At 33.2% G+C, this 13,766-nt stretch overlaps 1 protein-coding gene and 1 pseudogene across 1 annotated transcript; both read left to right on the top strand.

The window, feature by feature from the left end:
• Positions 1-289: 289 nt before the first annotated feature.
• Positions 290-2,312, top strand: LOC137827159 (uncharacterized; annotated as a pseudogene).
• An 8,476-nt stretch (positions 2,313-10,788) lies between these two features.
• LOC137826211 (patellin-6) lies at positions 10,789-13,766 on the top strand. The gene is made up of 4 exons (XM_068632097.2): positions 10,789-11,782; positions 12,351-12,475; positions 12,659-12,800; positions 13,163-13,766. Exons 1-4 carry the CDS (start codon positions 11,036-11,038, stop codon positions 13,451-13,453), a joined length of 1,305 nt encoding a protein of 434 aa, XP_068488198.1. The 5' UTR covers positions 10,789-11,035; the 3' UTR covers positions 13,454-13,766.

Raw genomic sequence — 13,766 nt, 5'->3', positions numbered from 1 at the left:
GGTAAAAGGCATACAAGAAAGATCATTAGTATTAATCCAATCAAGGAATTCATTGCAAGAAACTTGATTAGGAGCCACCCCTCCTTTACAGTCATCGGCTGAGAGCACAGCATTAAAATCACTCATAATACACCAAGACCCTATGAAGGAACTAAGATCCCTCCACAAAACCCGTCTAGCCACGTATGTGGTAGCACCATAAACACCTACAAAACTAAAACATTTATCATACAAATGACAAGTTACAGAAATAAATTGTTCATTTACCAAGAAATTTCGAACCAAATTAGGAACCGACAAGTAGAACTCTCACAAACTCAAGATTCTCTTTTGCACCTCTGCTAGCATTCTGAGCACGGTAAACTAGAAACTTCATTCAAAAATGCATGATGTTCTAGCTAAGATAGATAATCCTTAGTGAGAGCATCAAAGATAATCCAGAAGCAATGGTTACCAGTTCTAATGTCCTGTCTTCTGCTCGGCCTCCCTTCTAAGGGCTCGATGCTTATCTCTTTCCAGACTTAATTCCTAAACCCCTCCGATAACTCCTCCAAAACTCTTTATGGAGATTCTGGGTCAGCCTCTACCACACAGCTCCTCACAACCGTCTGATGGACCAGTTTTGCGGTGCCCATCAACCCCTGGACGCTCACAGGCTGTTTTTTGACATGAAGATCCGTGGGCATTGCCCAAATGTTATCTCTTTCACCACTTTTATTAATGGGTATTGCTTGGTTTGTGGAATTAGGGACGTGCGCAAGGATGTTCGATGAAATGCTTGAGAGTGGCGTGGAGCCGAATTCGGTGACTTACAGTGTTTTGATTCGCGGTGTTCTTTGGGAGAGGGATGTGGAAGGTGGGAGGGAGTTGATATGCAGGTTGTGGGAGATGATGAGTGTGGAAGCTGAAGATTCGGTGAAGACCGCGGCATTTGCAAATTTGGTTGGTTCTTTGTGCAGGTAGGGGTTTCTTGGTGAAGTGTTTAGGATTGCTGAGGAGTTGCCGTTCGGGAGTGGTCTTTTTGAGGAGGTTGCTTATGGACAGATGGTGGATTCACTTTGCAGAGTTGAGAGGCATAATGGGGCAGCTAGGATTGTTTATGTAATGAGGAAAAGAGGGTTTGTTCCGGGTGAGGTGTCGTATAATTATGTCATTCATGGGCTTAGCAGGGATGGTGATTGTACGAGGGCTTATCAGTTGGGTTTATGTTATCTGAGCATACTTATAAGGTACTCGTGGAAGCTCTTTGCGAAGTGTTGGATGTGGACAAGGCGAAGGAAGTTTTGAAACTCATGCTGAGTAAGGAAGGTGTTGACAAGACTAGGATTTACAACATTTACTTGAGAGCTCTTTGTCTTTTGAACAATTCGACAGAGCTTTTGAATTTGCTTGTGTTTATGCCTGAGAACCAGTATCTGACTGGTGTGATCTCCCTCAACACGGTAATCAATGGCTTTTGCAAGATGGGTAGGGTTGATGAAGCATCAAAGGTATTGCATGATATGTTAATGGGAAAATTTGCTGCACCTGATGTTGTGACCTTCACTACTTTGATTTATGGTATGTTGGATGCTGCAAGCATCAATGAAGCTCATGATCTGTTTCATAAGCTGATGCCGGAAAACGGAATAAAACCTAGTGTTGTGACTTATAATGCTCTTCTCCGAGGTTTGTTCAAACTAAAGCGACCAATGATGCATTGATGGTTCTTGATGACATGGTAAATGATGGTATTACGGCAGATAGTACCACATATACAGTTGTGATAGAGAAGGTCTATGTGAATCTGACCAAGCTGAAGAAGCAAAGAGATTTTGGCACAATGTTATATGGCCTTCAGGGGTTCATGATAATTTGTTTATGCAGCAATTCTGAAAGGGTTCTGCCGCTCTGGCAATTTTAACGAGGCTTGTCATTTCTTGTATGAGTTGGTAGATTCTGGGGTCTCTCCGAATATATTTAGTTACAATATTCTGATCAACTGTGCATGCAATCTTGGTCTGAAAAGTGAAGCTTACCAAATTGTCAAGAGATGAAAAAGAATGGGCTCACTCCTGATTCTATGACATGGAGAATTCTTGACAAGTTAAATGGCAAAGGGGTGAAGGACATCCATTCTGAAGATCCTACCATGTCAACATTTTATGAGCCACGACATGAAGTTAGGATTGAAGTAAATTAGGTTTGTGCTTTAAAATATGAACAAAAAATTGTGGTTTCATTCAAAGGGTCTAAAGCATTAGGGACGTGATTTGGAGGCACTGATTCAGAGAGCTTTAAATACATTCATATTTTCAAATTGCACCATAAAATTTAAAATTGATTCAAAGGGTCTAAATGGATTAAAAGTCCATAGACAAGCTCAAACGATGAAGCTATAAGATGAAATCTCCTACCGCAAGTTCAATCCATTAACCACTCGAAATAACTAGCCACAATTATTAGGTACAAAAAGAAGGCTACAATAGGATTATGAGTTCTTTCATAACAGAAAATTAGATTTTTTTAAAAAAATTTGGTAAAGGATGTTTTATATTAAGTTTTTAAAAAAAATACTTTTATTTTAATTTTAAATAGATAAAATAAATATATCAAATCTTTAGTAAAAAAATTCACATGGGTGATTTTAATAATTGCTTTTATAATGAATTATAACTTTATATAATTTATTACTAATTTTTAATAAAAAATTAACATCAAAACTAAAATTGAAAATATAAATATTAAAACATTCCATATTTGAGTTGTTGGACAAACTCATTAAGAGTAAAAGCAAGTTGAAATAACTAGCCAAAATTGTAATCTACAAAAATAGGCTATAACAAGTTTAGGACTTTAGAGTATGTTAGATTATTTTTTATGATTCACTTGTTTATTTATGTATTGTGATAATTTTTTATATTGACTTATAATTTTGTAGGATTGATTTCTATATTTTCTCATATTTAATTATTTCTTTCCTTATCTTTTGTAACCTATTCACATCATGTCTACCAATTTAATATCCATTTTAGACTATTCGTTAACCGATATCTTCTTTTTCTTTCTCAATATTTGTAACCTTAGAATTGATAAAGATACTGGCTTCTGTTTTTCATAGATATTTAATCTCAATTTCACAAATAAAGAAAGGTAACAAAATCGTATGCAATACATCTATCTAAAAATAGAATTAGAAAACATATATTTTTCATAACAAAACAAAAATAAGAGTAAAAAGAGAAAGAGAAGAAACAAAATGCGTGTAACGAAAAGGATGTGAAAGGAAATAATCATCTGTGTGTTATTCTCAAGAAAAAAATGTAGTATAATACACAACCGAAAATAAAAGAAAAACTAGAAACACTATAAACCAAAAAAAGAAAAACTAACCAAAGCTAAAGCTAGTCCAGAAAATGCTTGAGCATCTCACAAAAAAATAAATCGATGAAGAACATATTGTTTTATCAGTCTTCCTTAAGTTGGGAATATACCTCAGTTTGAAAAACAAACACTTGAACACAACAGGAGGATGCGTCTTGGTAAAAATATCTACAACTTGATATTGGAAGAAATAAAACATCACAATTGAAGGATTCTATATGGTATTTGTCACATGTAATACGTTTGTTTGTAATAGCAGTAGAGGTAGAAGACCTAAAGGTTGTTTGGAAATCTTCTAGTATATAGGAGGCTTTCAAAGTGGTGTAGATCATCGAAGGTTCACAATAAGTTTAGTATCAGTATCATAATTAACAATGTTTTCATTAGTTTGGAGATTACTTATTGATATTTCGAAGATTATCATCTTGATATTTTAAGTTAACTTTATCATAACTCTAAATGTAATCGTAAGATATGGGTAAAGATATCTCATTTTGATTTATTTCAATATTATAATTTGAATGATAGGGGATTTTTTTTTCATGAAAGGTGACATGTCGAGAAACATTAATTTTATTACTCTTAAAGTTAAGAAACAACTATCCTTTAGTTTGAGGTTTAAAACCAAGGAAAATTTTAGGGTAATTTGACTATCCAATTTCTTTGTATTAACAATCAAGGTATTAACATATCAAAGGCATCCAAAGACATATAAGAGAGAAACGTCATAAAGTTTTTCATAAGGAGAAACATTATTAAGCAAAGGTATTGAAATACAATTAATTCAAAGAGAACCATGCAAAACAACATAACACCACAATTTCATAGCCAAATTAGACTGAAAAGGCAAGGCACAAGTGAGATTTAAAAGGTGTTGCTACTTTTTTTTACACAATATCATTTTGTTCAAGGGTTTTAACACAACATATTATGCATTTATAGGAAAATTATTGTTTCATAGAATACTCAGGTCTAATGTCAGTCTGAATAGCTTTGACATTACAACTAATTGATCTTCAATTTGAGTGGTAAAATTCATTATAAGATTTCGAGTTTTAGATTTGTTATTCATTAGGAAAAGCTAAGTACAACATGTGTGATCATCAACAATAATGAGAAAGAACATTTGACTATGCATAGAAATAACCGTGCAGGGTCCCCATATGTCTATTTGAAGCAAATTAAAAGACTTTAAAGCATGTGAATCACTTAAAGAAAAAATTTGGGCCCTTCTGAAATACCATAGGTCAATGTTCTTAATGTTACATATAGGTTCAACAATAACAAATTGAATGGTGGAGTTTGAACAACATGTTTATTAAGAATGTATAAGCCAATAATCATGTCAACCATACCAATCCTCTATTTTGTTTTCATATCTTGTATGATACAATATTTTGGATGAAAAGTCAACTAATAATTCAAAGAAGATGTAAGTTTAGATACTAAGATGAGATTAAAGGAAAAATCAAGTATATCCAAAATATTAACGAGATAGAATTTGTCATTGAATTTTCCAGTTCCAGAATGAATCACATAAACATGTTGTCCAGTTGAGAGTTTAACAGAAACAGGTTTGATAGGATAATAAGTTTTAAAATTAGATAAAAAGGCACACACATGACTAATGGCTCCAAAATCAATAATCTAAGAAGTTTGATATGAATCAATGTGATTAACAAATATATTACTTGTTGGTGAGTTTTATTGAATAGAATGAGTGGATATAGATCTCACTTGATTCACTTGAGACTAACCAACAATGTTGTTACTTTCCTATAAAAGATTCATGAATGTTTTATTACTATAAAAAAATTATTAAATAAAAACTAATTTTAGAGACCATATACTAAATTAGAAACCATTTTATAAACTAAAAACATTATTGGTATCTAAAGTAATTTTTATTATTAGTAAAAGTTTATAAAGTAGTTTCTAAATTGGTATGTGACTATTAGCTATCAAGATTTTGGCTACTAACTACTTAATATTCTAAATTAATCTCTATTAATCTTTTAGAGGCTAATTTATAATCTAAAATCTTAATAGCTAAAATTTAGTAGCTAATTTAGATACCAAATTTTTAATAATAATAGAAACTAGTTTAGATACCAATATTTTTTTAGTCTCTAAAATAATATCTAATTTAATCAATATAACGACTAATTATTTTTAGTCTCTAAATTTGATTGTTATTTAATAATTTTCTTTTTATTTATCGTGTTGAGAAGAAATGCGAATGTCACAACTCTTTTGATTCTTTAGGTTGTGTTTTGATAGAGAAGTGAAAGTGTGAAAATTTGAGGGAGTGGATTTGTGAGGATTTAAAAGGAAAATGTGAAGAAAGTGAGTGTGTTTGGATTGTGGTATGTTAGAATAGATTTGTGAGAAAAATTCACTAGTGTAGAGCAGTGCTTTAATGACGGTTAAAAAGGCCACATAAAGACGATTCGAGAATCGTCGTTATTTTGGGTGTCATTGTAAATCAGTTGTTTATAACAATGGTTCTAAAACCGTCGTTATAAAACCACATTAACGACACGTGTAAAAAACTATTGTTATTCTGCTAAATAAACAATAATTTGTCTTTAAAAAAATGTATTCTTAAAGACGGTTCCCATTGGAACCGTCATTATAAATGCTTGCTAAATAAAATAAAAGACATATTTTTAAAGACGATAAATGTAATTTTTTTTAAATATTTTATTATTATATATATACACTCTAATCCTGCATAAAATTAATTTCCAAAACAATAATGCATGTAATATCATAATTTAAATATGAAAGTCTACATACAACAAATTAGTACATATAACATTATACAAAAAGTTCTATATATATATGAAAAAGTTTTGTCATTCTAATAATTAATCTATCCTAAAGTGTTATACATGGTTGCCTTAAGGTGCATCCAAGTGAGTTTCTTTGCATTTGCACTTCCCTTCCCACTCAACATGTTATATCCAGAATAAGCACTGAAATAATAAAATTTCATGTTAGAACACATAACATTATGTAATGTACGAGTAATAAATTTGTGAATGTAATATAATCATAATGGTTTGATAAATTTCTAATATACTAGAAAACATCATGCAAATTTTAGAATTTTCTGACAAGTGAAAGTATGGAACTAAAACCTTAAAATACCTGAAAAAGACCTAAATAATACTTATAAATAAAAAAAATAGTAAATGGTAGATTTTTAGAATTTTGGTCCACCCCAATCCTCTTTGGGATTGATCACGTTATTTGCTAGCTCGTTTTGAGCAACTTTCAATTTTTACGCGTCTCCATCCGACTTTTTTGTTAAAAGTTATGACTATTTGAAGTTTTTTCATGATAATTTTTTGCAACTCCAAATCTATCACTCTTCTCTTCAATGTCAGGACTCCTCCATCAAATATCCACTAAATGAAGTTCTAACAAACCCTAAAATACATGCAAATATTTATTATAAAATTAATTAAAAATTTAAAAAGTACTAACTAACCTTTTATAGTGTAGTTGTGGGTGCAGCAAAGTCCGTGGTGGATAGTGAGATGTCTGGCGCGGTAGAGAGGTGAAAAGGAGGTCTGAGAGGTGTTGGAGGCGTGCAGACGTCCTGGTAGCGTTAACCGTTGGCGGCGGAGCGAGTGAGCTGTTTGCGCATGCAGAGGAGACATGCGACACGGTGGCTGCAACGTCTGACGATGAATGTAGAGGGAGAGAGCTTGCAGTGATGGTGGCAGGGGGGGAAGTTCAGTGGCACGAAGGAGAGGAGTGGAGCATGGTGTCGCGGAGGAAGAAATGAGGCGACGACGTGAATGGAGTGTTGGATGGATGGAGAAGAAGAAATGAGGGCGCAAGATGGAGAACAAGAGTGAGTGCGAGAGCACATAATGGACAAATTTTTATTTTTATTTACCTTTATAACGATAGCTAAGTGGGTAACAATCTTTATTTTTTTTAAAAAAATCATTTATAATGATGGTTAGGTGGGAGAACCGTCATAATTTCTCACTATGACCATTATTAACTACAGTTATAACTACAACCGTCGTTATAAATCCTCGAAAATTCAAATTATTTATGAAAATGCCACTGCGCTTTTTGTTACAACGGGTTTCTACCAAGTGTCATTATTCGTAGTCGTGATTGTGCCTTTTGGTACTAATGATTTATTGAAGTTTGTGAGTGATGTGATGGTTGTGAAAGTATTTTAATTTTTTAAAAATGTAAAATGTAAGATTACAAATTCACCGTTGTCTTTAAAAAAATACAATTATCAAATATTAAGTATTTTTGTGTAAATTTAGGTGAATTAAAATCATGTAAGTTATTTCCGATATAGTTGAGTAATTAATTTTGGAAAAAAAATACAAGTTACTTGAAGAAAAATAATTTACATATAAAATTATAAATATATGTAAAATTATAAATTGTTATATAGAATAAATAATTTTAATATTCATAAATTTAAAAATTATTATAATTAAAAAATAATTTTGTATTAAATATAAATAATATTAATATATTTATAATAATAATTATTATTATATAATTTGTTTATTAAAAATAACTATATATTTTTTATTATAAGTTTATTTTATTATTAATTTTATTAATTATTATTATTTTATTTTATTAAAATATTTGTGTTTGTTAATTTAGGTAATAACTAATATTTGTAATGAAGTATAACTTTTATTAATAAAAAATGTAAAAAAAAGAAGATGAAAAGTGCATTAAAAGAATATGAAATCGGTTCTTTAAAAAGAAGTAAAGGATAAAATTAGAAAAAACACAACGTGAGTGGACTTTCCATGATTTCTAGAGATGATATTTACTAATTTTCAGTATATCCATTTTTTTTTCATGCAAAACCATAAATCCAATAAGTGATATATTCTCAAATCCTTGCTCCACATTTTCCCAATGAATATAAACCTTTCTATTGTAACCATTCTTGAATTTGTTTTCCTCTTTTGATTTGAGGGAAACTTGTGCTTAGGATAACAGACATTTTCGTCTATAGTGAGAGCAAACCAGAGAAGCCTGATTGACATGTTGATTGGTGTTGACATTTAAGTTCACATTTTGTACTAAAAACTAGCAATGAAAGTGTTGCTGCGAAGTTTTCTTTCCTGTTCTACCACAAAAGAAAAAAATCTTGGTTATAGATAGAGTCGGATCTACAAGAAAAACATAAGATTTAATGTTGTTATATTGGTTGTTGAATTGACGAAAGAACTACATAACCTAGTCCTCATGGTTCTCTGAATAATAATGAAGGAAACCGAGTAAGAACATTTGGTTTCACAGGTGCATATGGGTTATGATGGGACACAAAATGCTAGTCTTGGAACTTGGTACAGGAGTACTAAACAGGTTGTGTTTCAATAAGGCAGTAGCAGTATTCTCGAGTCTCACGGTACTCTTACCTCCCCCACAATAAAAAGCATTACCCCAACAAACTTTAACACATTACTGCTATCTTCCTATGCCTTTTCCTTTAGGCAACTGTCTCAATTATTTGTTCTATCTTCCTTTATTTGTACAACACAAAAGAAAAAGAAAACCAACCACTCTTTCTTTTCATCTTTTCTTAATAACCAAAAATTTGATTGAATCACTATTAATCACTTTTCTCAACAACAACTATAATGCCATTAATCACTTGACTGAAAATCTGTATGCAAAAGGATTTCTGTTTTTCATTGATGTGATTCCAAAGGTTTTCAACTCGCAATTAATTTCCCTGGCGTGAACCATGGTCACGGCCACAGGCACTGGACCACGCTATATTCTCAGCTTCCCACACTGGAAACTGTTGAGAGATTCGCTGCCTCAGTAATAATTACAATGTTTCTTGCTTTGGAGCAAGCAAAATCCAAAGCCTGCAACACCTTATTCACATTTTTGGTCATGCCAAGAGTGGCTCAGTTTCCAGCACAAACAGTGGCCTTGAACTAAATTAGTAGACCTCTGAAGAAGGTGTAGTTCATGCATGCATGATTATTAAGCTCAAATCAGCTTCACAGTGGAGACAATAATGGCTACATATATTATGCTGCTAAATACGTGACCACTCTTGGATATGTGCAATAGTTTCACATGCAGAAATTGATATTTGACAATACATATACAAAGCCGTGTTCAATCACTTTCAAATTTTAATATTTATTAATGAGTATATCAATACTTCATAAAGAAATTCACTTGAAAGTGATTTATGCTCTGCCAAATCCTTTTTAATTTAATGTTCTGCGTCTGCTAAATTCATTAGCCATGCCATAGCATACATGCATGCATTTCATGTCCAATCTACATATGCAGACAAAACTTGTTCCCTCGAACATATGACAAACATGGTTCTGTGCCTTTTAGGATTTATGGACAAACAATGTCTGCAAAGCTTATGGGCTATGGCATTGTAACGTGATATTCATTGAATATTTTTGTTTAATTCAAATTATTTTAATTTTTCAAAAAAATAAAAGTCAAATAAAGTGGCTTACCTTTGTACTAGGGCAGCAGCTTACCTCGTGAATTAATTATGTAATTTCTTTATTTTTTTTTTGTTTTTATTAATTAATTATGGCCTCTTAAATTATTATTTTTTACTATAAAATGACTTTGCTCCTGATTTTCTTGAATTAGAAGCACACCATAAACAATTAATTAGCAACAAGTTCATTAACATGAAGATAGTTTCTTGATGAGCACGTGTTTATTATAGGTATTTTCTTAATTTAAAAGCTTGTGATAACAATACAAATAATTTTAACAAGTACTTTGCTGCCTTTTTGAGTTGTTGTTTTGACGTATTTTTAGTGAACTCGTTTATATGTAGCATTCGTTGCAATGAATGTTAGTTTTTCGTGTCTATAACTACTAATTTTCCTCTTTAGTAATTGGTATTTTATATTATGATTTAAAAATTTCCGAGATATTCAGTTTTCTCTTTTTATACTGATCTTCTACACAAACCTAACGTATTGAATTGTTAGGGTTTGGGTTGAGTTTTTTTTTTTTTCAGTTTTTGTCTTTTCCACCGAGTTAAAAAAAAATGGTTTATCTTTACCTGAAATTGTTTGCCAAATGTTTAAAGTCTTTCTTTTAATAGAAAGAACAATTTAATTTCTCTTATGTTTCTGTATTTCTTTGATACAATTTTATAAAAATATCTAGAAATATGCCAACACGCGTGTCACTTGGCAATCAAACACACATGTACAGTGTCACTACATGTCAAACACCATTAATTTCTCTATTGCAAAAATTAAAAAATAATATAACATTATTAGCATATTTTATTTAATAAAAAAATTTATTTAGTAATTGTTGAATTAGCATGCATGCCAAGGCAGTGTCTGCCCCAGTCACTTTCCAACTGCACTCGGTTTAAAAGTTGAAACTTGAAACTTGAATCTTGAAACACTTCACCCGGCTTCAAACCAGCGCGTGCCTTCACTCTCCCCATCCCCTTTCAAATCTGCTTTCACTCCTTCAACTCCGACACGAAAGAAGAGTTAAAAAAACAACATCAACAACCAAAAAAACTACTTTAACAACATATAAGAAATCTTTTCCTTTTCGGTATCCTCATTTTCCTTCTCTTATATCCATCTCCCTTGTACCAAAGCTGTGTCCTTTACCACAAAACCAACCCACATTCCCCATTCCCATGCAAAAACTCCATCTGGGTCATCTGCACTCCCCCTCAATGGAAACAACACCCTCTTCCACACCTTTCCAAGACCTTACAGAAGCTTCTCCAAAGCCTTCAAAGAAGACAACATTCACCTCTTTCATGACAGCCCCCTCCTTCAAAGAGGACACCTACTTCGTGTCCCACCTCAAACCCTCCGAGAAAAAGGCCCTTCAAGACCTCAGGGACAAACTCAAGGCCTCCTCGGACTCCTCCAACCCCGCTTCGATGTGGGGCGTGCCCCTGCTCGACGGCGGCGACAGAGGCGACGTGCTGCTCCTGAAGTTCCTCCGTGCGAGGGACTTCAGGGTCCACGACGCCCTTAACATGCTCCTCAAGTGCCTCGCGTGGAGGACCGAGTTCGGAGCTGACAACATTGTGGAGGAGGAGCTGGGATTCAAGGAGCTCGAAGGAGTGGTGGCTTACACTCACAGTTACGATAGAGAGGGGCACCCTGTGTGCTACAATGCCTATGGGGTGTTCAAGGATAAGGAGATGTATGAGAGAGTGTTCGGGGATGAGGAGAAGCTGCAGAGGTTCTTAAGGTGGAGGGTTCAGGTTCTGGAGAGAGGGGTGAAGATGCTTCACTTCAAGCCCGGCGGTATCAACTCGCTCATTCAGGTCACTGACCTGAAGGACATGCCCAAGAGAGAACTCAGGGTTGCTTCTAACCAGATACTCTCTCTCTTCCAAGATAACTATCCTGAAATGGTAGCTCGCAAGGTACTGTGCTATGTTGTTTTGTTGGGTAGAGTGGTTTAGATTTTATCAACCAAGTTCTTTGTTCGAGGATGGAGTGTTGTTGACTAAAAAATGTGATTGAAAGGGAAGACTTTGTTTAAGGTAGCTAATGAGGTTTCTTAGAACTAGATATTGAGGTGGATTATTCACTTTTATAATTTGCAAACAAAAAAATAGAATAAATGAAACTTTTTATGTATAAAAATAAAAACCAAGATTTTAAAAGCTGGTTCATGAATGCAATTTTGGCCAATGTCAAGGATTTTACCACAATTGTGACTGCATAAGTTGCATTTGTTAAGGAGCAGGATGAAACTGCTACTGCGATTTAAAATCTTTTAAAAAGCAAACTTGTATGCGTTAACTTTTGCTGAAATTCTTTCATTTTTTCAAGCTAAATTTAATTTAGTACAGAAGTTTAGTTTATTTTATGTGTGCTTTTCCGAACAGGTCATTGGTTTTTTGCTTGTTATTTTTGTCATGTCGTCTACACCTTTTAGTTTTGGTGTGATGGGAATTTAACTACTCTGTCTCATTTTCTTGCTTTCAGATTTTCATCAATGTGCCATGGTACTTCAGCGTGTTGTATTCAATGTTCAGTCCGTTTCTGACCCAAAGAACCAAGAGCAAGTTTTTGATCTCTAAGGAGGGAAATGCTGCAGAGACACTCTACAAGTAAATTAGTTTTAAAAGTTTGATTCGGGAATGCCTTCTTTCTCTTAAAATTTATTTATAGAAAGATTTGAAATTGGCTCTCAAGTTTCATCTTCCTTACAATTTCGTCTCAGAGTTTTGTTTCATTCATTATTATTTTGAATTGAAGTTGTCTTTCTTTGGTATCCTTTGTCTTTTGTTCAGATTTATAAGGCCAGAGAATATTCCTGTTAGGTATGGTGGATTGAGTCGACCCAGCGATTTGGATAATGGTCCCCCAAAACCTGCTTCTGAGTTCACAGTTAAAGCTGGAGAGAAAGTGAACATACAAATAGAAGGAATAGAGGTTACAATTTTCTAATTTCATTCTTCATTTATCCTATCAGAATTGTCAAGTTTCTTCATTTTGGTTTTGAATTTAATTAAAATGCATTAATATTACAAAGATGTTTACATTGCCAATAATCATATATTGTCTAGTATTCTTCTTTTGTAGTAGTTACTTTAAAGAGTAAAAATGTTATAGAATGACAGTATTGTTTTATACTGTTATCTAGTAGTTATCTTAAGTTATGATTAAAAGAAAATGTAAAATTGTTTTCCACTTTCTGTGAATGATGCTGCTGGTTGAACTCTTAAAATGCTTGTTTTAGGTACATATGGAAAAGGTTATAGATTTGTTGTTAACTTGTTGTTATTGGGTGATAGAGTGGTGCAACTATCACATGGGATATTGTGGTGGGAGGCTGGGACCTGGAATATAGTGCTGAATTTGTCCCAATTGCTCAAGGTAGTTACACCTTGGCAGTTGATAAGGCAAGGAAGATTGAGGCCACAGAAGAAGCAATCCACAACTCTTTCACATCAAAAGAAGCTGGCAAAATGGTACTCTCTGTTGATAACTCTGCTTCAAGGAAGAAAAAAGTTGCTGCTTATCGCTATTTTGTGCGCAAATGCAGCAACACGCCATCTTCAGAGCTTCAATTAAGCCCCAAATAATTGTACCAACTACATATAAACGTAATATTTTGCTTATGTAGTTAAATCTCTAAGTTTTTAAGTCTCTTGGGTTATGATTATGTACTTGGTTGAGGCAACTTAAAGGTAGTACTTAGTATTGTATTAGTATAATGTAAAAAATGAGAACAAAGGTGGTAGAGCATGATGATTTGGTGGTACATAAGAAAAAGCAAGTTGGTTTGCTTATACCATTTTACTATTTGGTCGTAACTGTGATGACTTTTAGTGGCATGTGTGTGGAAAGTACTTTAATTTGGTCACAGAAGAGAATTGAATTGAGTGTTACCTGCTA

This window comes from Phaseolus vulgaris, chromosome 8, assembly GCF_051622355.1.
Source record: "Phaseolus vulgaris cultivar YP4 chromosome 8, ASM5162235v1, whole genome shotgun sequence".
Lineage (NCBI taxonomy): Eukaryota > Viridiplantae > Streptophyta > Magnoliopsida > Fabales > Fabaceae > Phaseolus > Phaseolus vulgaris.
The sequence above is the reverse complement of the archived record's forward strand: the minus strand, read 5'-3'. Positions and strand labels throughout refer to the sequence as shown.